At 47.0% G+C, this 22,560-nt stretch overlaps 1 protein-coding gene across 3 annotated transcripts in view; it reads right to left on the reverse strand.

Moving 5' to 3' along the window:
* The window catches only part of ANKRD6 (ankyrin repeat domain 6), a 148,348-nt gene that overhangs the window by 53,486 nt on the left and 72,302 nt on the right, over positions 1 to 22,560 (reverse strand). For 2 of the 3 annotated variants that reach the window (XM_070418087.1, XM_070418084.1), the window contains exon 2: positions 2,211 to 2,474. In XM_070418087.1, coding sequence (XP_070274188.1) covers positions 2,211 to 2,330 — 120 coding nt within the window. In that variant the 5' untranslated portion in view covers positions 2,331 to 2,474. Of the gene's footprint in view, positions 1 to 2,210; positions 2,475 to 6,185; positions 6,422 to 22,560 lie in introns of those variants that run through there. The other variant, XM_070418086.1, reaches the window with a different exon arrangement.

A 22,560-nucleotide genomic window follows, 5' to 3' on the forward strand; every position in this document is an offset into this window, starting at 1 on the left:
CAACTTGTACAATTAGCAAACACAGCAGAGTTAAAATGTGTGAGCATGAGCCCTCCATTAGGGAGTCCATGCCCTTTCTCCCATTTGTGACTGGCTGGGCCCTGAAGCACCATGGGTAGATGACACCCTTCACCCTCAATTCCACACAGCTAGCAACCTAGTCGCCACATATGTGTAGAGTGATGTCAGGCCAATAGGGGACCTTTGAGAGGCCACAACTCTCTCTCTCTCACTCTCTAGAACCAGCATCGTGATATTGTGATTTACAGAAACACATATTTGCTCTTAGTCTCCATTCCTGGCTTATAGCTCCCCAAACACTTGGAATCTCCTAAGTGATAAGAGCAATAGGAGCATCTTTTATTATAATAGCTGGTCTGTTGTCATCAGTTCTTGAAACAGCTCCAAAGCCAAAAAAAAAAAAAGGTGAAAGGAGTGTGTTATTCACAACAAACCCCTTTCAACCACACCTGCATTTATGAGAATGAGGTAACTTTTGGAAAGCCCCAAAGGATGAGGGCTGGTTGCCAGGGAAACCAACCATAGTTAGAGGATTTGGACTTTCATTTCTAGAGAGGGGAGAGAGGCTGGAGGTTGACCCATTCACCAATGGCCAATCGTTTAGCCAGCGGTTCTCAACCTGTGGGTCGCGACCCCTTTGGCGGTCGAACGACCCTTTCACAGGGGTCGCCTAAGACCATCCTGCATATCAGATATTTACATTACGATTCATAACAGTAGCAACATTACAGTTATGAAGTAGCAACGAAAATAATTTTATGGTTGGGTCACAACATGAGGAACTGTATTTAAAGGGCCAGAAGGTTGAGAACCACTGGTTTAGGCAAGCATGTCTATGGAGGAAGCCTCCATAAAAACCCAAGGACAGAGAACGTCTGGGGTGGTGAACACAGGGAGGTGCTGGAGGGTGGCATACTCAGAGATCATGGAAGCTCTGTGCCCTTTCCTATACCTTGCCCTGTGTATCTCTTCCATCTGGCTGTTCCTGAGTTAAATCCCTTTAAAATAAACTGGCAATCTGGTAAGTAAAATGAGTTCTGAGAGCTGCTCCAGCAAATTAATCTAATCTAAGGAGTGGGTCATGGGAACCTCCGATGGACAGCCAGTTGGTCAGAAGCAAAGGTGAGAACCTGGACTTGCCACTGGCATGTGAAGGGGTGGGACTGAGCCCTTCCCCGGGAGACCTGATGCTGTCTCCTGGCAGACAGTGCCAGGATTGAGTTACTGCTTGGAATGGCTGCTAACAGCACACATGGGAAGCATGAAATACAGAGACTAGGTATGAATCACTAAAAATGTGAGCTGGCCAAGCTTTGCCACAGGAGGCCAGAAGTTAGCAGATGTTACTATTTGAAAATTAAACTTTGCCTCTCTCCACAGCTCCCCCGGAGTGGCCTGGGGGGTGGGCCCTGGAGCCAGACTCCGTGGGTACAAGTTGCAGTTCTGCCACTCAGCAGCTGAGGGCCCCAGGGCAAGTTACTTAAATCCCTCTGTGCCTCAGTTTCCTCATCTCTAAAGTAGAGATGAAAAGAGAACCTCTTCTACAGGACTGTGAAGTGCTTATTTTGTCTATGTATCTATGTACTTAAACTGTCATTGAACTGTGCAGAACCTGCCTCTGCTCAGCTTTGCAACAAAACTGCCCTTGGGCCCATTATGTTCTCTTGACCACCCGGGGGGTATCTGTTGGTGAGGGGTGAGCAATGTCCTCCAACACTTACCACACATTCTCACTGACTCACATGAAATTAAAGCTCAAAGAGGCTGCTGTGGTCATCTGGTCCGAGTCTGTCTTGGTGCAGATGGGGATGAGGTTCTGCATAGCAGAGTCCACCTCCCCAGGAGGCCTATCTAATGTGATTATCAAACAAATACTCTACCCTATAAGCTTTTGTGTCCCGACTTCTCCAGAGAGCTCTCCTGTCCTTGTGGCTGAAGAAGTAGGTGAGAAAAAGCCATGCTGTGACTTTAAAGACTGTCAAATGCTAATTATAAGTTACTCCATTTGAAAGATCACAATGAAAGCATTTTTAATCCTCCTTCCTTCTGTCCAAACCTCCATCACTGGGGGAGGGGACGGAGCCAATTCTTTGAAAGCTGCGAGCCCAACAGGACAGCTTTGTGGACAATGGTTAAGAGGGAGGCTTTTCCCCAAGGATGGCTAAAGCATTTTCCTCCCCTCTTGTTACCTTGGTAACTGCTACCTTGGCGCCCTTGTTGATGAGCTGAACCACATTCTCCGCTTGGCCTTTGTATGCGGCTATGAGAAGGCGTTCTGAAAGCGCAGCGACAGCATCCTGCTGGCTCATGAATTAGCAGAGAAAGAGGTTTCCAGATAGAGGTAGACACGTCCCTTCAGCTCCGCACGACGTCACTGGCCCGGGCCGGCACCCGTGGGGACAGATGCTCCCGATCATTGGAAGGTGGCTCTATTACTATGCCATCTTCAGGACCTACGGGTTACAAAACAAAGCTGCCATCAGTGCCACTCAGCACACAGGACGGGCATGTGCTGATTGCTCATGGCAGGGAGGGGAGCTGGGGGGGAGAGGACAGCAAGAAGAACACATGGCATAGCAAAGCACCTGACCTTAGAAGTGCCACCTTCCCTCCTTTCTATCCTCGCAGGGGACTCTGGATTCGTCAGAGGACTATGGCCAGAAGTTTGAGGTCTGCTTTGCATTTCTGTGAGGGCCGGCAGAGGCCTGATAGAATCCCCTACACATCACCTGGTTTCCAGACCCACCTTGGGCAGGTAACTGTGCTATGTAGGCCCATAAAGGGCTTTCTGGGCCACAGCTAACATGCCAATTCCCCTGGCAGGTTAGGTTCCCATGGAGCACACCCCAAAGACCCGGAGGAGTAGGTTCTCTCCCTGGGATTTCCCTCCAGCATATACTGTCATTGTCTTCATCCTTTTCTCACTGCAAATCATGCAGTTTCCTGAGTTCTGGAACAGATGGAGAGCTGGGCACAGGCCCGGGCCGTCTCCCGGGTCCAACTGCTGCTGGAACAACCTGCCTCAGAAACAACAGGGATGCTAGACACACTGACAGGGCACTGCCCACTGCGCCAAGAGCGGCTTCCCAGCTTAACCAGGGGGAAATGAATGGCCTACGAAAACCACCCCTAGGCCACGCAGAGCAGAGGTCTGGAGGCATTAACTAGTAGTAAACTTAAGCTCTTCTTTCCACCAAATGGACAAGTGAATAGAAGGTTAAAGACGGACTCCTCCCTGTAGCCCTGGGCCACCACACACCACACTAAACCAAAGGCAGTGGTAATGACTTCAAAGGCGAAGGGTTCTTCCAGCACAAGAAGAAATGCTTAAGGATCTGATCCACAGCAAGGACGGCAAGGAAGTGAGGGCTTCTTTCTGTTTTAAAACATACTTATTAAAAATACCAATATATGCAAAAGGAAAGAAAATGCTATAGCAGAGGGACACCACCCATTCTTCATCCCAGGCCCCACAGACATCTTTTACAGTTGCTTCCAGGCAAATCCACTGCTCCTCTCAATCTCTAAAGATTAAGGAATTGGCCAAGATGTGACTGGGAAAGGTCTGGACTGTACCACGCTGTACCTCCCGCTCACCGTGACATCCGGGCAGGCCATCTCCCCAACCACTCTGGGAGGCTGGGGTCAAAGGCTCAGATATAACACAGACATAACCGCAGGACTTAAGGATGGTATTTTATTTTGTGACTGTATTGGCCAAATGTGAATATTTTAACTTCAGAAAGAATTCTTCTCTCCCCCCAACTTGTGAATTACCAAATTTCACCTCGTCATCCAAAATACCCAAAATGCAGGTAAAGACTCGAAAGGAAACAGAGAGAAGGAACCTTCACAAATCCTGCTCTGGTCACCAGGCACAAGACGCCTGGACAAGGGTATGCGCCAAGGCAGAGACGCCACCCTTAGCCAGAGCCAGAGACCCTGGAATCTGTCAGAAGTCTTTGTTGAATGAATGAGTCAGTGAAAGAATAAAGTTGAGACTCAAAAGAGAGAGAAATGAGCTGGAAATGCTTCTGGAAATTCCCAGGATTCGTATGTTTGCCAGACTGCATCACTGTTTGGAAGTGGTTTGTATTTGTAAACATAGGACACATCGCCTCTCTTTATTCAGGGAATCTGTGGTACCTTCAAACCAATTATACTGAGTTTCTGCTCTGCTTGCCCCAACACTGAAAAAGCACTCCAGGCCCAAATGGCAGGAAAATATAGAACATTAGCTATGACTTCTTGAATGATCTCCCTCCCACAACCACATTCTTCTCCATCGACTCAATTGTTATTTCTGTGCACTGGACCCAAACTGCCACCTCTCCTCTCCCACATTCCCCATTCCCAAACCTTTCTTGCAATGGGCCTGCAAATGTCTCAAGTACAATATCCTGGTTCATACAAATATTATCATGACTAAAATTTTACTCATTCTACTCCACAGCTTGGCTCCTGGGGATAGAGAGCTTGCTGCAACCTCAGTGCATGCCATCAGCTAAGCCTTAGCTGCTAAGGTCACAAGCTACAGACTAGAAATGCTGTCTGGTCTCCCCGGCAACAGATGCACAGGGTCAACACCACCGCCAGCCACTCCCTCCCACCCTCCTGTCCCATGCAATAAATTCAGCCTCTCAGACACTCAGATGGAAGCACAGTTACAGTTTTTGCCATGGTTGCAAGCTACCGAGTCAGCCTTGCTTACATAATTACCTTTGGTAAACAGCCCTGTGCAAATCCAGCGCACATGATAATTATTTTTGAGACAGAAAAACACGATATTTGTGAGAAAATCTTGGCCAAGCAGAAATGTGGTATTTTTGCTTTTCAGTGACAGCTACTGAATAATGAAATGTTCCCACTCTTCACCCCCCGCCCCAACCTCTCCTCCAGCAACACTCACCTGAGGCACAGGGCAGCCTCCAGGATAGGTCACTATTTTGGATACAGACAACTGCCTGCAAAATCTGGAACAGAATCCCAGGTTTCCAGTTCCTGGCCTGTTGCTAGCACCATCCCCATGTATTTGGGTATCTCAAGTTCATTCTCAAATCCAGTAATAGCCTTATTCCTAGGGCCTCCAGCATTCACTTGCACTTGTATTTGCAGGGTGGGTGGGGAGAAATGAAAGTGGCTGAGACTTCTTTTCTACTTCCTTTCTGTTTCCTCCTCTAACACTAGCTGTGGAGGGGGGTGCAGGCCCAGCCCAGCTTCCTCCCCACTTCTCTCATGATCACTGCCCTACAGAACAATGATCCCTATCCTTCAGAAGTGAGGATCTACTCAGCTTCTCATTGGATACCTTGAAGTGACAAATCAGGCCAGGCAGAGGCAGGCTGTGGGACAGGGAATAAGGGGAACGAAAGACCCCCCAACAACGAGTGGGGAGAGGAGAGGAAGCGTGGAGTGGTAACCAGTCTATAATCAACTAGTTAAACTTCCCCGCCAACCTGTTGGGTACTCAGGCTATAGCAGCCCCGTTCCCTCCTTAAATCTGAGCCTCCTCTTCCAAGTGAATCAGCTATCATTCAAGACTCTTCCCCCTGCTGACAGTGAGGAATTTTTTCTGCCCAACTCTGTCAATCACATGCCTCTTTGTCACGATGCTCATTTTCACAGTGTTCTGGAGAAAAACCTTAATGGCAACATGCTGCCAGTTCCTTAAGCAGAAATCAAATAGATGCATGATCATAAATATGCAATGAGTTTCCTGAGTCCAGAAAGGGATTTCGCTTCCAATAAAGATTTCCCTCCTTCCTCTCAGCCCACTGCCCTGTTTTCACTGCTCTCCAATTTGCCGATTCTTTTGTCTCCCATCACAAATGCCAGAGGGCCCCACAGCTGTTTGGTCTGTGATGTGATCTGTTTTCTTTTTATAGCAAAAGGTCTCGGAGGTTTGCTTTTCTGTTTTCTTGAGGATTTACAACAAAGTCTCCGGTTCCCAGTATCCCAAAGACACTGGATTCAGGCAAAATATACGAGAAGAGACCTGCAAACAAAAGTCCCAGGCAAGCATTATGTACAACCTCCCCAGAGACGATCCACAGGCACCCGGGCACCCGGCACCAGGCACCGGTCCTTAGGGAAAGCCATCAGTTACAAGAACTCACTTTGCTCCTACTGCTCCAAACCCTGCATGAAAGAGAGATTGTACTCACATCCGGGGGTCTGTCCTCCCGTCCTACTGCGTGTTCTGTGGCTGGATAACTGCAGTCACTTCTTTCCCGTTGAGATCATTCGCTTCCTAGGGCTGTCACGCCCAGTGGGTCTGCAGTGATTTAGCTCACAATGCTTGCTGCCTTTCCCCTTGAGCTTCCTCTGCCAACACTGGCCAAGGCACATCTAAAAGCTTATTAAGACATCCGTTCAGCTCACAATGTTTTGTGGCTTCCTAGTCTGCTCATCACAGCGTCCGAAAGATTTTGGGTCTTTAGATTTTGTTGGAGAGCTCCCTCCTGCCGGCAGAGGACCTGTAACCCTGCCCTGATGGAAGAGTCAGGGAATAATTCACAGATGGGCAGGAGGCTTGCGAATGATGCTCAGACAAGGACGTTTGCATCCTTTCAGCAGTAATGCCAGGAGGAGAGATGAATATGCGTGTTGTAAAGGAAGGGAGGAGGCAGCAGGTTCAAAATCTGTAACAAACTGCCTTTATGGTAACAGGAAAAGGCTCACGTGTGGGAAGAGCAGCGACCCAGACGCTCCACCTCCTCGCGCAGAGTCCTGCACAGGGACTGCAGCAGCGCAGACACGGGGACGGCTGAGCTGCCGTTCCTGACGTTTGTAAACCCACAGTTTGTCTCACAAATCCTCCTATGAACAGAGTCACTGAAGAGAAGGGGGAAGGGAGAAAAAAGGGAGCGAGTCTGTTTCAAGTCCGGTCAATGACCGTCAACATCACAGGTGTGTCCTCCAGCCCACTTGTTGAAACAACAGAAAACAACTTTCTAACTGCAGCCATCAGAGAAAGAAGAGGGCTTTCATTTTATTATCTCCCCTGTCCTCATTTCTAAAGCCTGGAGATGGACAATAACTGTCAACACAAACCTTCTGAGCCCCCTCTCTGCCCAAAGCCTTGCCCCCATTCCGCTGAGGGTAGTAGCTCCTGAGGGTGATGGGCTGGGATTCTGCATTGGCCATTATTTGGCTTGTTTCCAGGGCAGGAGATGAGCCAGGGACTCTGGCCAGGGTGCTGCAGAGAGATGGAATTCCACCAGGAGACAGAGTGCCAGTAGAATGATCAGCTAGTTTACCCAAGAGTGGTCTCTACTGGGACACTCGGATCACCACTGGAGGACAAGGGGTTGGAACAGAGGTGAATGCGACTCACTGTCTACTCTGAAGGAACTCTTCATCTGGCCCTGATAAGCCTCGATCGGGGCCCAAAGGCCAGATGGCAGAAGGGAAATGTAAACTGAGGGCGACAGAAGTACAGAGGAGTGGTTCGCCTTCTCAAAGCTCCTGGGACATTCCCTTCCCATAGGCAGGGAGCACAGGACTGTCAATGAGGACAACACTGATTGCTCCCTGAGCCTGGCATCTATCTGCAAAAGACGGGAATGTCAGAGGCACAGAGGCAACTCTCTCTTTTTTTTTAAATCCTCACCTGAGGATATGTTTTTATTTCTTTTTAGAGAGGAAGGGAGAGAGAGGCATCAATGTGAGAGAGAAACACTGATTGGTTGCCTCCCTTATGCACCCAATTGGAAATTGAACACACAACCTTTTGGTGTACGAGGATGATGCTCCCACCAACTGAGCAACCCGGCCAGGGCAGCTCATTTCCTTTTACCGCTGGAAAAATTCCATTGTATGGATGTATCACAGTTCATCCACTTACCTACTGAAGGACATGTTGGTAGATTTTAAGTTTTGGCAATTGAGAATAAAACCGCTATACTAGTAAACATCTGTGTACAGGTTTTTGTGTGAACATAAGTTTTCATCTCATTTGGGCGAACACCAAGGAATAAATACAATTGCTAAATCATATGGTAGGATACTGTTTAGCTTTGAAGGAAACTGTGACATAAGTGTCCCCCACTTTTCAGAAGTTTACTTTACCCCAATATGTTTTATAGAAGGCCTACATCAGTACCTGTTTTCACGAACTACAAGAAATTCAGAGGATTTTTCACCTTTTACCAAAAAAAAAAGTGAGAAGCGAAAATAGCATTCGGCGTTTGTTTCCAGCAAGACATTATAGAGGTCGCGCACACCCCGAGCAGCAAGGGTGGCAACACCAAGCTCCTTTCCCAGGAAATACACTCAGCACCTCAGCATCCAGCCGCCACAGCTTTGAGCTGTGTCTATGCTTACTTAATCTGTGCTTTATCTCCGTTTATTTTGTCCATTCATTAACGAGCTGTGTTCGAAGGTGATTGTTTCTTCGCTTTGTGCCATTTTGGTTTGCGGACGGATTCACAGGAAGGCTCTACTTTCAGACAGTGGGAGAAACCTGTATTGTGTTCCAAAGCGGATATAATTTTTTGCATTCCCACAGGCTGTTTTTACATTGACCTAATTGCTAGATACTATGGGAACCTTCAGTTCTTACCTGCTATGATTTCTCTGTTGCACTGGTACTGCCACCATCCCTCCTTCACCACACTTCATTCTCCTTTGGTTTCTGTGACTGACTCTCTCCACATTCTCCTACAATCCCTTTACCTGTTCTTTCTCGCATTCAAGAGCTCATCTTCCACGGGTTCCTTAAATGTTGTAGGTCCCTAAGATGCTATCCCTGGTTGTCTTCTCTGCCCATCCTCTTCTCCAGATCTCAGTACGGCACCCCCACCCGCCTGCTGCTGCCCACATGCTCCTCTGCTGCCTAGATACAGATTGCTCAAAATCTTCTTTAGCCTCCATCACTTTCTCTGAAGCTCCAAGTTCTTAAACACCCAACCATTTCACAAACATCTTACTTGGGTGTCCCCTACCAACATGTTCACAAGCAAATCATCATCCTTCTGTCCACACCCATTCCTTCTCCTGTGTCCTCATCTTTCACCTATCTACCTACTTCCCTAATCTGGAACACACCTGCTCTTTTCATTCCCCTTCCCCCACCCTCACATTCAATAAACTGCCTAATCCTCCTGATCTGAGATAGTAAAACAGAAAGATTAAAAATCAAGCTTCGAAGTCAGAGTGCCTGGGCTCAAATCTCAGCTCTACCACTCACTTTGGGCAAATTTCTTAATGACACTAAGCCTGTTTCCTCATGTGTAAAATAAAAGAATAACAGTTCCTACCTTACTGAGTTGTTGCAAAGCCTGAATGAGATAATATACACCCTATACAGAGCCTGGCACATAGAGTGCTCAGTAAATATAAGCATGATTGTAGGGTTACTGCTTAAATGTTTCATGGTCTGTTCTCCCTTTCCCAGCAGCATTGCCACCGCCCTGATTCAGGCTGCCATCATTTCTTAGCTCAGTGGTCGGCAAACTCATTAGTCAACGGAGCCAAATATCAACAGTACAACGACTGAAATTTCTTTTGAGAGCCAAATTTTTTAAACTTAAACTATATAGGTAGGTACATTGTTATTAACTTAATTAGGGTACTCCTAAGGCTTAGGAAGAGCCACACTCAAGGGGCCAAAGAGCCACATGTGGCTTGCGAGCTGAAGTTTGCTGACCACGGTCTTAGTTGAACCATCACAGTGGTCCCCAACTGGATGCTGAAGATATTTCCTGAAATTGCTTGTGATTATCTAAACTTAGAAAATGGAATAACAGAAGTGAAGTAGATTTCAGCTTGCATATGGGTTTTGACCTAGGCAAAAGCAGAAGCCAAGGCAAGACTAATGTCCAGGATTCAGATGCTGCGTGCACTCTGGCTTAAAAGATAACTTTGTAGAAGTGAACAGAACCTGGCCAGAGAGTTGTTGGGATTTCTTAAACTTGACTCTAAGAAAGACAGAGCCTTTGAGCCAACAGTGGCTAAATTCTCTCTCTCCTGTCTGGGCCTTAGAGATCCCTGAGGCAGTGAAAGGTAAGTTCCCCTCTTCTGATGGGTCAGCGTAGAAGGAAAGGAGTAATGAGACACAAATTCTCTCCTCCAGCTTGCTTTAAGACAGCGAAGATGGAGAACAGCTAGGTGAGATGCAATGTAGGGGCCATTAACACTGTCCCTATCTGCCAGGCAGTGGTCTGTGGGTGATGATGTCTGGGCCTTTGGTGCCAATTATTTTGCCTTTGTCTATGGACCTCTCTTCCTCTGTGTCTCTTGCCAAAGAGCACTTTATGTGAACAGCCCATGCAGGCATTAGGGAGACTGCTAATTCTAGGGCTAAAGTTGCATGGAGAAGCCATTCTGCCATATTAGTCTCCCTGCCTCAAGTCCTGCTCACTCCCTTCTCCACTTCAATTTATGGGGCCAGTGATATGAGAACACTCTTCACAGTCCAAATGTGACAGTGTTTCTCCTCTGCTTATTGCCCTCAGTGACTCACACTCCTCCAGAACAAAGTCCAGTGATACATAAATCCATACAGGGTCTGGCCTCAGCCTGTCTCCAACCTCCCACCCATCCTGCACCCTGGCTTGGCCACAAGGGTGCTCAGATAACCTTGAAAGCACCATCCTGTCATTTTTGCTTACAAAGTTCTTTAGATCTTTCCCAAAATGTTCTTATCCTTCAAATCTGCTCCACCCTCCAGGTTCCCAAGGTCAAAATCCCAGGTACCCGAGCTCAAACCCCAGCTCATCCACTTATTTTTGAGTGACTTACTTAATGAATCTAGCAAAGGGAAGTCTGGGGTTAACATAGGTATCTACTTATAACTAAACAACATCAACTGTTACTTGGCACTATACACTATACCTTGTTTTTCAGCATCATTGCTTCCAATATATTCCTCAGAGGGCAGAGGCCTTCTCGTGGGGCTGGAGGAAGCCTATGACCCTTCAGGGAGACACTCACATTCCCCCAGCCACTCACAGATTGCATCTACTTAGCAAAGTCTGCTATGTAATCCTCCAGAAACGGTTGTTTTTAGTCTACTGGACTCAGTTGTCATATCTGTGGTCCCATTTTATTCGGTTTCTCTGCCAATGAAATCTACTTATATAAAAACCATGGGTGGTGTTCATCACGACCTGAACCTTCGCGACCAAGCGGAAGGAAGTCAGTCCTGCAGGGGTTGTCTTGGCAACGGCTGCACCCTCCCCTGAGCTGTTTCCTGGAGCTGTTTTCGGTGAGGGCGGGGTTTGAGGCAGGAGTGTGGACCCACTGAATCCTGGGTCACTTTGCCAAGGGCTGCGCCCTCCCCAGCTGTTTCCCGTGTGGCCTGAGGGAAGAACCCACCCTCAGAGCACCAGGAGCGCCCAGCAGCAGTCAGTCCTGGGTTGCTGAGGTGGAGGCCACGGTGTGGTAGAACTCTGGGTCTGGTCCAACAGGGGGCATGGCCGACCTTCAAACCAGACCCTGATAGTAGAAAGGAAGGAGCCCCATTCCTCACAGAATACGCTGTTGGATAGCTTGCTGTCAGTGGCCTGCCAGCCAGGAACCCCATTCTCCTGCACCCTGGACCCTGACAGGAGGGAAGAGGGAGCCCCTTTCCTCACAGAATCAACAGGTGGCCAGTTTGCTGTCAGGGGCCTGCCAGCTAGCAATCCTATTCACCTGCACCTTGGCCCCTGACAGCAGGGAGGAGAGAATATGTTTAAAGACCAACTATTGGAACAAAGTACCTCTGAAGCCAAAAGAAGCCATTGCTGGTGACAGAATAGAGAGTTAGAAATTTCGATGAGAGAGAAACATCTATCAGCTGCCTCCTGCACACTCCCCACTGGGGATGTGCCTGCAACCAAGGTACATGCCCTTGACTGGAATCAAACCCGGGACCCTGAGTCTGCAGGCCAATGCTCTATCCACTGAGCCAAACCGGTTAGGGCAATTAATTCCCTTTTAATGTGCATGAATTTTGTGCACGGGGCTACTAGTATTAATATAACCATCTGATACTAGAAATTCTAGATACTATGATGCATGCCATCCCTCCCTCCTACTCCTATTTCCCCATAACCCACATGAGTTTCTGCAATAATTCCTTCTAAAAGCAAGCATGTCTGGGTGAGATGTGATTTGATGGGAGTAGTGTACCTACAAGAGGAGACATCCAGTGGTCTGCAAATGCCGGTACTACGTCAACTCTTTCCATGCCACTGTTTGCAGATGACACACACACAGGTTTCCCATCTCAATTCCCTTCCACGACTGGTTGAGGCAGGAGTCGGTAAACACAAGGGGAGGAGAAGGTCCATTTAAACGCTGCCCACAGAGTGCTTCATGACCTTGGGCAGGCTATAGGTCTTCCTTGGGCCTTAATGTCCTCTTCTGTAAAATGAGGATACTAATGGTAGCTACTGACTTCATAGGGGAGCTAAAAAAAATTACCTGCAGGAGTGGATGACAAACACGTAGCACACACACAGTGCCTGGCACAGAGGAAGCCCTTGGAAAATATTAAGTGTGCGTGATGCACATATAAAGTCAAAGGGATGCTAGAGTCTCCAATTAGATTTCCAAATCCTTTCCAACACTTAATACTCCCTACATCTCTGTTTTAGTTCCTACGGCCTGCTCCAGGGATAGCTTGGTCCCTTGACCTTACTCAGCACACAGCATGACACAGCATTTGGCTTCAGCACAGAGCTTTGCTGGGATCAAGTGTTTCTGAAGGGGAGGGGAATTAGGGCATCAAGTAGAGCCGACCATCAGGGAGGCTCTGCGGCTCTCGCCCCATACTCATGTCATCACACTCCAGCAATCAGATATGTGCACGCACAGTACAGGCCTCAGAATCTGCACTCTGACCTGGCAGACTCCAACCTCGGGGAGGGTGAGCATGTATGAGGTGGAGGGCAGGCATCATGGGATGCCCTGCCGGAAGTAATCTCTCCTCCTTCACATTTCGCTACTCCCTAACCCTGGTGATTTCCCAGCTAAGAATTTCTCTCAAACTGTTCACATTTTAAGTTTCAGTCCCAGATTAACCATGAGCAAGTTTGGTCCACTAAATTCTTTTGACAATAATTATATTACATGACAAACACACCGAATTGTCATCAGCATCAGTTATTGTACATTATTTGGGATTAAAATTTGGCTACGTGTTTATAAGGAGAAGAGGTGCCTACAGTGAAGGCGGCAGGAAGAGAAATGACACTGACCTTGAATTACTTATTATACACCCAGAATTAGCCCCAGAGACATTCATTCCCAAGAGTTTTAAACAATCATCAAATAGGTCTCGCAGGGTGTTCTCATTATCATCAGTCAAATTATTTCCACAGCGAAAATACACTTAATTAGTTGGGCTTCGGCAGTCTTCAGGAGACGGGGCCAACCTGAGAAATTACAAAGCATGAGACCCCTCAGAGGAAGAGTCCCAGGTGAAGCCTGCGCCCTCCCTCTTCTGATCACTCCCTCAGAGCACGAGGATCCTTTCTCTTCAGTAAAGTCTGAGTCTGGATTCGCTGTGGTAAGTGGTGGGGCTCTCACTCTTGAGCTTGTCTCTTCCTCGCTCTCAGGGGCCTGGCACCCAGACTTGGGGAGAATCCACAGACCTTTTCCTGGGTGGAGATTCCTGTTTTGGCCACCCTTCTCCTGGGGGGTTCTCCCCAAACCCTGGGACGGACAGTACCTTGCGTTCTTCACCTTTGGGCAGACCACCTCTTTGATGACTTGTTTATATCTAGCCCAATGTCCAAACAAAGACCATAGTGGAAAGAGGTGATAGAAGAAAAAAAGGGGAGAGGTAGAGAGAGGGGAGAGAGGAACAAACGAGGAAGAACAACTTGGAGAAACAGTGAGCACAGCAGTATGAGGACACAGTCATTGATAAAAAATGGGGGCAAAGGGGACTCAAGTTCAATCCCGCTCAGTCCTCAATTCCCAACCTTTCCCAAATTAAACATGTCCCACCCAGCCCAGTCTCTGCTCATCAGATATTTTGGTTTATGAAAATGTTCTGTAACTAGATAGTGGTGATGCTTGTACACCTTTGTGAATATGTTAAAAAACCACTAAACTGTGTACTTTAAGAGTAAATTTTATGGTATGTGTAACATAGTTCACTTTTAAAAATGTCCACTTAAGTGCCAAGGCACTGAAATCAGACAGACAAGGATTTGACTCCAATCTGCCACATGCATTATGCTGTGGGGGAGTCATTTAAGCTGTCCAAGCCTCAGACTCCTGCTCTGTAAGTAAGATGGAAATAATAAAAGAATTATGTCAAATGGCTATAGTGAGACTCAAACAAGGTAATAAACAAAGTATCTAGCACAGTGTTGGCACACAGAAAAGTACCAATAAACCGTCATGGATGTTGAGGTGACAAAAAGAGTCGAAACTGGGTCTCAGCCAACATACCTTTTGACATTCCTGGGATATATTCACTAATGATTTCTACCAGACCTACTAAATGATATAATTGTCTATATAATAAGTAACTGTCTATATAATCTCAGGTAAGAAGGTCAACTGCTGAAGTTTGCTGTTCAGTCAAAAGGAGAAGAGCCTGTCTTAAAGGAAGAAATATCAATAAGCAGAGAAATAGCTTCCCACCTGCCCCTTTGTCCTTGAGTATGGGCAAGGGCATTAAAACCAGGAGTTTACATAGAAGCATGGAGCAGACCAAGGAATTTCAGAAGGAAGGTGGGAGGGAGGTATGGAGGGAAGGGATGATTAACTGGGGAACTTATATACATACTAGAGGCCCGATGCACAAAATTCATGCGAGGGGCTCAGCCCTCACAGCCACAATGGCTTGCCTCAGCCCTTGCAGCCCAGCTTCGTCCAGAAGGTCATCTAGAAGGTCGTCTGGAAGGACATCCGGAAGGTCGTTCGGCTGTCCGGTCTAATTAGCATATTACGCTTTTATTATTATAGATATGGACACAGACAATAGAGTGGTGAAGACCTGTGGGGTGCAGGTGGAGGTAGAGGAGGTCAAACCGGCGGGGGGGGGGGGGGGGGTGACATAAACAAAGGGGACATCTGTAATACTTTCAACAATAAAGGGGAAAAAACTATAAACTCTTACTTTCTTGGCTACAAAACACACACACAAAAACAGGGCTTTAGGCCAAAGAAAAGCAAAGCCATCACACACCTCTGAAACTGCTCAGCATGCTGGCTCCCACTAGATCAGTGGTTCTCAACCTTCTGGCCCTTTAAATACAGTTCCTCATGTTGTGACCCAACCATAAAATTATTTTCGTTGCTACTTCATAACTGTAATGTTGCCACTGTTATGCATCGTAATGTAAATATCTGATATGCAGGATGGTCTTAGGCGACCCCTGTGAAAGGGTCGTTCGACCGCCAAAGGGGTCGCGACCCACAGGTTGAGAACCGCTGCACTAGGTAATGGCTGTAATAATGGTTGTTTCCCACCCCCAAGATCCAACTCTTACCAGATCAACTATTGCCCCTACACCTAAATCAATTAAACTTGTTGCTGGAACATACATGTAATCCACCAAATAATGGCTTGTGATAGCATCTTTCTAGTTATCATTCCCAGCAATGCCAAAAGTGCCCCCATAGCCGAAACCGGTTTGGCTCAGTGGATAGAGCGTCAGCCTGCGGACTGAAAGGTCCCAGGTTCGATTCCGGTCAAGGGCATGTAACTTGGTTGCGGGCACACCCCCAGTAGGAGATGTGCAGGAGGCAGCTGATTGATGTTTCTCTCTCATCGATGTTTCTAACTCTCTATCTCTCTCCCTTCCTCTCTGTAAAAATCAATAAAATATATTAAAAAAAAAAAAAGTGCCCCCATAAATCAGAAGTTTCCTTAAAAGAAATATTTCTGGGATGGCAGTTCAAAATTTACCCTATAATTACCAAGAACGGAAGGAAGACTGACTGCAGGGGTGCTCCTCTTCCTGGTCCTGGGCTGCTCAAAGGTGGGGGAGTAAGACTGGATTTACTATGAGAAAGAAGAGCTCACTATCTGACTGTGACCCCAGGAAGGTCAAGAGGTCACTTCCTTCACTAAAGGCACTAGCGAGGGGCGTGACATCGCTGAGAAGTTCGATGGTTTGGTTCTGTTGGCTGGAGTTGACAGTAAGAAATGATGCCATGGTATTAGGCTCTTTTGAATTAATGGAAGATGACAGGATTCCAAAATAGCAGAGGTCAGGTGATGACGATTAACCATCAGAGGTTAGATGGATGTATTTACTATAATTGGCAGCAAGAGCAGAGCGGCAAACGGGGTGCTCTATTACGGATCTGTGACAAGGGCTGATCAGCCATGGACAGGATGGATGGGCAATGACTAGGGTGTTACTTGTATAAAAGAGAGAGAGGGCGCTGGAGAAAAGGCTGCTATCAGCTGGCTGAGAAGAGGCTAGGTCCCCCAGGGAAGGACCCTGCAATACCACCGCACAGTTCACATGACAAAGATGTCACCAGTCCTTCTACAAAAGGACCTGCAGCCACTTCCTGGGATCACTGGCACTGGGGAAAGGGAATGCTGCAGATTCTTCATTTTGGCTGTGGGTATGAGCTGACCCTTACCCCCTGGGACCCAGAATGTGGTTCTCCAGCTGAAACGGAAGCTTAGGGGGTCTAGGTGACAAGTGGAGTTGTGACAAGTCTGTTTCAGAGTGGGTCTAGTGGGCCCACAGAGACATCTTGTGATGCTTTTGCCAGACTCCAAGGGTAGCTAGCGTTCAAACAGAAGTACTTAGAAATGAGCAGAACCATCACAACGATTCCCTGAGAAAGAGTCCGGAAACTCTCTCTGTGGGAAAACAAAGACCTGTAAGTGATATTTTTCTTATATCTGTAAAGCAGCATAGTATTTTGTCTCTGGAATAATAGTTGCCAGTCTAAAAAAGTAAAATAAGAAGTAATATGGACTATTTAAAAGGGACACTAAGCCCGACTGGTGTGGTTCAGTGGTTGAGCGTCAACCCATGAACCAGGAGGTCACGGTTCAATTCCCTGTCAGGGCACATGCCTGGGTTGTGGGTGCAATCCTGTATTTCCAGTGCAGGAGGCAGCTGATCGATGTTTCTCTCTCACATCAATGTCTGTCTGTCTGTTGTCTGTCTCTCCCATACTCTCTACAAAATCAATTTTTAAAAAACTTAAAAAAAAGAACAATGGACAAAGGACCTGAATAGATACTTCTCCAAAGAGGACATACAATCAATACAACTGAAAAGATGCTTAATGTCACTAGTCATCAGAGAAATTAAAACCACAATGAGATAGCACTTCACACATGCCAGCATGGCTAACATCAATAAATCAACAAACAAGTGCTGGTGAGGATGTGGAGAAAGGGAGCCCCCATCCTCGCACACTGTTGGTGGGAATGCAGACTGGTGCAGCACCCTGGGGAAAACCTTCAGGAGAAAAGAGATGGAGGAGAAGCCTAGAGATTAAGACTGAAGACTTATCAGCCAATTGCTATATATAACCTTCTTTGAAAAAACTTAAAAATGTGACCATCAGAAAAATGTAAAAAATTATTGAATATTTTGTGATATTAAAAAGTGATTGCTAATTTCTGAATGTGTGATAAAGATATTGTGGTGGGGTTGTGTGGTTTTTTTTTAGAAGGGTGCTTTTAGAGATGCAAACTGAAATATCCATAGATGAAGTGACATGCTTTCTGGGATTTGCACAGAGTCACCTGGGGTGGGGGGGTCGGGGGCGGGGGGAGGTATTGATAAAATAGATTGTCTGTGCTCTGAAAATTGTTGAAGCTGAAGTACACAGGTCCATTGTACTGCTATTTCTACTTCTGTATGTGTTTGAAATGTTTCATAATAAATGTTTTTAAACGGTCAAGAAAACACCCAGTGGCAAAAGCTAATATGAATAATTGGTATTTTATTACTGATCTAGAGACATTTTAAAAATACAGTAGGACATATGTATAAATTATCCAGGCCACAGATAATGGTTAGTACAGTGGTGGGTTCACAGAAGACCCACAGTAACTCTGAGACACACTTCTCTCTCTCTCTCTCTCTCTCTCTCTCTCTCTCTCTCTCTCTCTCTCTCTCTCTCGTTAGCCTGATGGAGAAGCCTCTGGAGACAAGGCCTACTGGATCAGCCACATTCCTTAAAGAATTCCCAGACATGTGTCTTTCTGCAGGTCACAGCAGCCTCTCTCCACGAGCGCATTCCACCCCTGAGACCGAGCAGGGCCACTTCGAGAGTCACGCTCACAGCAGCACACATTCCTCCCAGTAGCACCTGCATTCCCGGGGATGTAGCTTCCATGCTGCTTTACAGAGAAAGGGCAGCTGGGGAAACACAAAAAGGAAAAAGCAGCCCCACCTGGGCGCCAGGTGGAACCCAGTAACCACGATGGCGGGAATGATAAGAAAGCGAACCCTGACTGAGCTTTTTACGCTGGGTCATGTATTGTGCTGTCTCCATTTAATCCTCTTGATAACACAAGGGATTGGCCCTATGATGACCCACGTTTTATAAATCAGAGAGAGGTCAGGCCTCTTCATCGGACCTGCACTGCTAGCAAGTGGCCGGGCCAGGATGTGAACCCAGCTGTCAAATCTCAGGCACCGGTGCTGAGCTGCTGTGTGAGGCTGCGCCCTGACGCCAGGAAGGCATCGGCTTTCCATGTTAGGTCAAGCACAGGCCAAGTTCTACGGTGTTCTTTCAGAATAACTGTATTTTTTACTTAAATTTGATCTCCCTGCAGTCTGTGGAGCAAGGCCCTCTGGTACTGGTCACGGCTGCCAGGGGTTCTCTGCAGAGCTTCCCAGTGAAATGGAAAAAGTGATCCGTGCACTGTGTCCTGGCACAGGGCAGGAGCTCAGCCAGGCCACCATACGTGCATCACGGTCCACATTTATCCATGAAACCAAAAGCACAAACTCATATCTTTGTATTGATCATTCTGCACTTGCTGCTATGTATGTGTTTTAAACGCTTGTTTGTTTTAATCTCATTGTCAGCTGTCAAAATATAGTGGCTGGAAAAATATGCAAGAAGACTATGGTAGCACATTTTTTCTTTATTTTTTAATCCTCACCCGAGGATATGATTTTATTGACTTGAGAGATAGATACAAAGATAGAAAGAGAGAGAGAGATGAGAAAGAAAAATCAATCGGTTGCCTCGCATATGTGACCTGACCAGGGATCAAACCCACAATCTAGGTCTGTGCCCTGACCAGGGACATTAGGGGGCACAATTCTCCCCATCTCCTAAATCAAGATGCCTTTAGACATCATGAAGGAATTCAAATGTTATTACTTACACTAAAATCTCTCTATATAAAATCCTAATAGGCAAATAGACAGAACGACAGAACAACCGAACAACAGGTCACGATGCCATGAGCTGACCACCAGGGGGCGTGCACGGAACATGGCGGGCATCAGCAGCAGGTGGCAGAGCATGGATCATGGTGGGTGTTGGCCGTGGTGGGATGGCGGAGCAGGTGAGTGGGGGCGCCAGACCAAGGCAGGGCACCAGTCGCTGTCATCGAGGCAAGCCTCTGGTGGTTACTGAAAATTCTTTGTTCCTGTGCACCACGGTCCTGCCTGGTGCTCGCACTGGCTGCCAGCGCTGGCCCCTCAGGGCTTCTCCACCTCCTCCTGCTCCTGAGGGGCGATCAAGGCAGCAGCCGCCACTCACACCTGCTGCTGGCACAGGCCCCAATCGCTCCACGCCATCAGTGGGGGGTGCAAGCGGGGCGGGAGCCGTCAGTGCATGAGCAGCGGGAGCGGGACTGCTGGCAGAGAGGGGACTTGGGGGCGGGGGGGGGGGGGGGGAGGGGGCTGCGGCGGGAGGGTCCAGGTGGGGGCGTGGAGGATGGGCTGAGACCCACCTCTGTGCCCACCAGAGCCTTGCAGCCCACAGTTCCTTTCAAGTTGCACGAATTCATGCACTGGGCCCCTAGCTAATTATAAGAAAGTTTTAAATATATATTTAGTTTTAATGAATTTGATTAAGGCAGCGATTGGGGAACCTTACTCTTGTTTAAGACTTTCAATGCTTTCTTCTTTTCCCTAAAGAAGCTATATGCTCTACTTAGCTGAACGAGGAGTCCAGAGAGTCCTGCTAATGATTTGCCAGGTTCTTGCAAAGGCTTCTATTTCCACCTGCCAAGTGTGCAGCACCACCTTGCAAAACCAGGGAGGAGGGGTGGGAAGGGGGGACCTTTCTCAGGCATTCGTGCCACGAGTCCATAATGTTTTGGGCAGGTCTGAATGGACCAGCTGCTTCCTTCCCAACGTCCACACACTTCATCACATTATCGATTTCTATTTTCTGCACAGGAGTCAACGCCATTAGGATTGCTGGGTTTGTGAATGTATTTACTTGTGTATTGTTTGCATCATCACCCCATCCCATGGCAGCTCCAAGGCAGCAGGAGGCTTTGCCATGTGCACCACTCTATCCCCAAGCCTGGAACAGTCCCTGGGCACAGTACCAGTTATAAGTATCTGTTGAATGAATAAATGAGCGAGTGAGTGAATGAATGAATTGGGCATGAGATGTCTAATTAAAAATGTAAAAATAGGCCCTGGCCAGTGTGGCTCAGTTGGTTGGGTGTTGTCCCCTGCACCTAAGGTTGCGGGTTTAATTCCCAGTCAGGGCACATGCCCAGGTTGAGGGCTTGATCCCAGGTGGGGGCATGAAGGAGGCAGCTGATCAATGTTTCACTTTCACATTGATGTTTCTCTCTCTCCCTCTCCCTTCCTCTCTCTTTAACAAATCAATAATAAAATAAAACTATATCCCTTTCCCAGAGCTATTTTTAAAAAGAATGTAAAAATGGGATCTAAAGATTGTTCTAAATAAACAATTGCCCTATCCACCAATAAATACTTTACAAAATCACTGGTTAGGAAAAAGAATAAGCCAGAACTCTTCATTCCTCCCCTCTTCCCCCTCTGGAGTAGAAACATAAACTTTATTTATTTTTTAACCTATGCTATCTTTCAAGTTCAGAAAAGAACTTTCCATAAGACATGTTTTAAACTCTTTTCTTGGCAAAAGCAACAACCACAGAGTAATTATAGGCGTCACACCTAACAGAATCATAAATTAATTGAAAAGCTTCGTACTTCCTACAGCTCACCTGTCCTCTGACTGTCAGCAAGATCCGCTGAGAACGACAACATGATATTAGCTCAGTGGTTAGAAACAAATGCTTCAAGTCAGTCATAAAACTGTCTAATCGTCTTTGAAAGTTAAACCCTTCTACAGCAGAGACACATGTGGCTGCATTATTAATATTGTGACTTGGTATAGAAAAAAAAGCCTGCCTCTCATCTGGGGAATTAATTCTTCTAGGGCAGTGGTCGGCAAACTCATTAAATTGAAATTTCTTTTGAGAGCAAAATTTTTTGAACTTAAACTATATAGGTAGGTACACTGTTATTAACTTAATTAGGGTACTCCTAAGGCTTAGGAAGAGCCACACTCAAGGGGCCAAAGAGCCGCATGTGGCTCGCAAGCCGCAGTTTGCCGACCACGGTTCTAGGGCTTCAGTTTGTAATGGAACACAATGAACAGGCCTTCAGCTAACAGTACCCCCATATTCTGGGAATGCAGGTGTATTTCAAAAGTCATCTTGGGAAGACATAGCTTCAAACTATACATGTATATACTGGATTTCAGGAAAGCAAATTTTATTATTTATTGGCACCAGGTGCTCTCTGGCATTCACACACACACACACACACACACCTACCTTCCCAGGTCACTGAAAGGGCAACACAGAGAACCTGGCTTCCCCACAACCCCCATCAGGCCGAGCTCAGTGGAAGACAGGGAGAGAGGCCTGCTTTTTGGACAGCACAGTGATCATGGAGAGAAGCCTTTCTCCTTCTCGTGGTTGCTGGTGGCAAGAGGGCTCTTGTACCTGTAGGAAGGGGAGAGCAGCATTGTTCCTCAGCTGGACATCTGCTTGGCCAGCAGACTTGCTAACTTTTCCCTTTCACTCGGGCAGAGGAAAAGAGCTGAAAATGGTCCAGAAATGACCACAGGGTGAAGAAAGAACCAACCTCCCCTCAAATTCCAGATTCCGATTCCTGAGACATACAGAAGCGATCCCACAGAGTAAATACCAGGAGGCAGGGAACACTCCAGGAGGCAGGGCATTTCAGGACTACCTATCTCATTAGGCTGCTGTAAGGTGTCAAGTGTACAGAATAGTACCTGACCCTTAAGTGCTGTAAGTGCCAGAGGTGACATTATTGTACATGAAGCCCAGATTTTATACAATGAGTGACATGACTTTGGGCAAGTCCCTAACCTCTGTGGCCTCAGTTGGTAACAATGAAAATAATAATATTTACTTCTCAGGGTTGTATGTGTTAAGAGCCTTGTACTTTGCTTTTTACGAGGATGGTTCTGAAAGCGAAGAAGGAAGCCCTGGCCCCTCCCAAAGCAAAGGTTTTGAAGGCAAAGGAAGCAGTGCTGAAAGGCATCCACAGCCACACAAAAAAAGAGGCTCAGAAGGCAACTAAATATCCTCGGAAGAGCACCCCGGGAGAAACAAGCTCGACCACTGTG

The sequence above is a fragment of the Myotis yumanensis genome, unplaced genomic scaffold (assembly GCF_028538775.1).
Source record: "Myotis yumanensis isolate MYYU_CA2020_CCGP unplaced genomic scaffold, mMyoYum1.0.hap1 SCAF_6, whole genome shotgun sequence".
NCBI classification, from domain to species: domain Eukaryota; kingdom Metazoa; phylum Chordata; class Mammalia; order Chiroptera; family Vespertilionidae; genus Myotis; species Myotis yumanensis.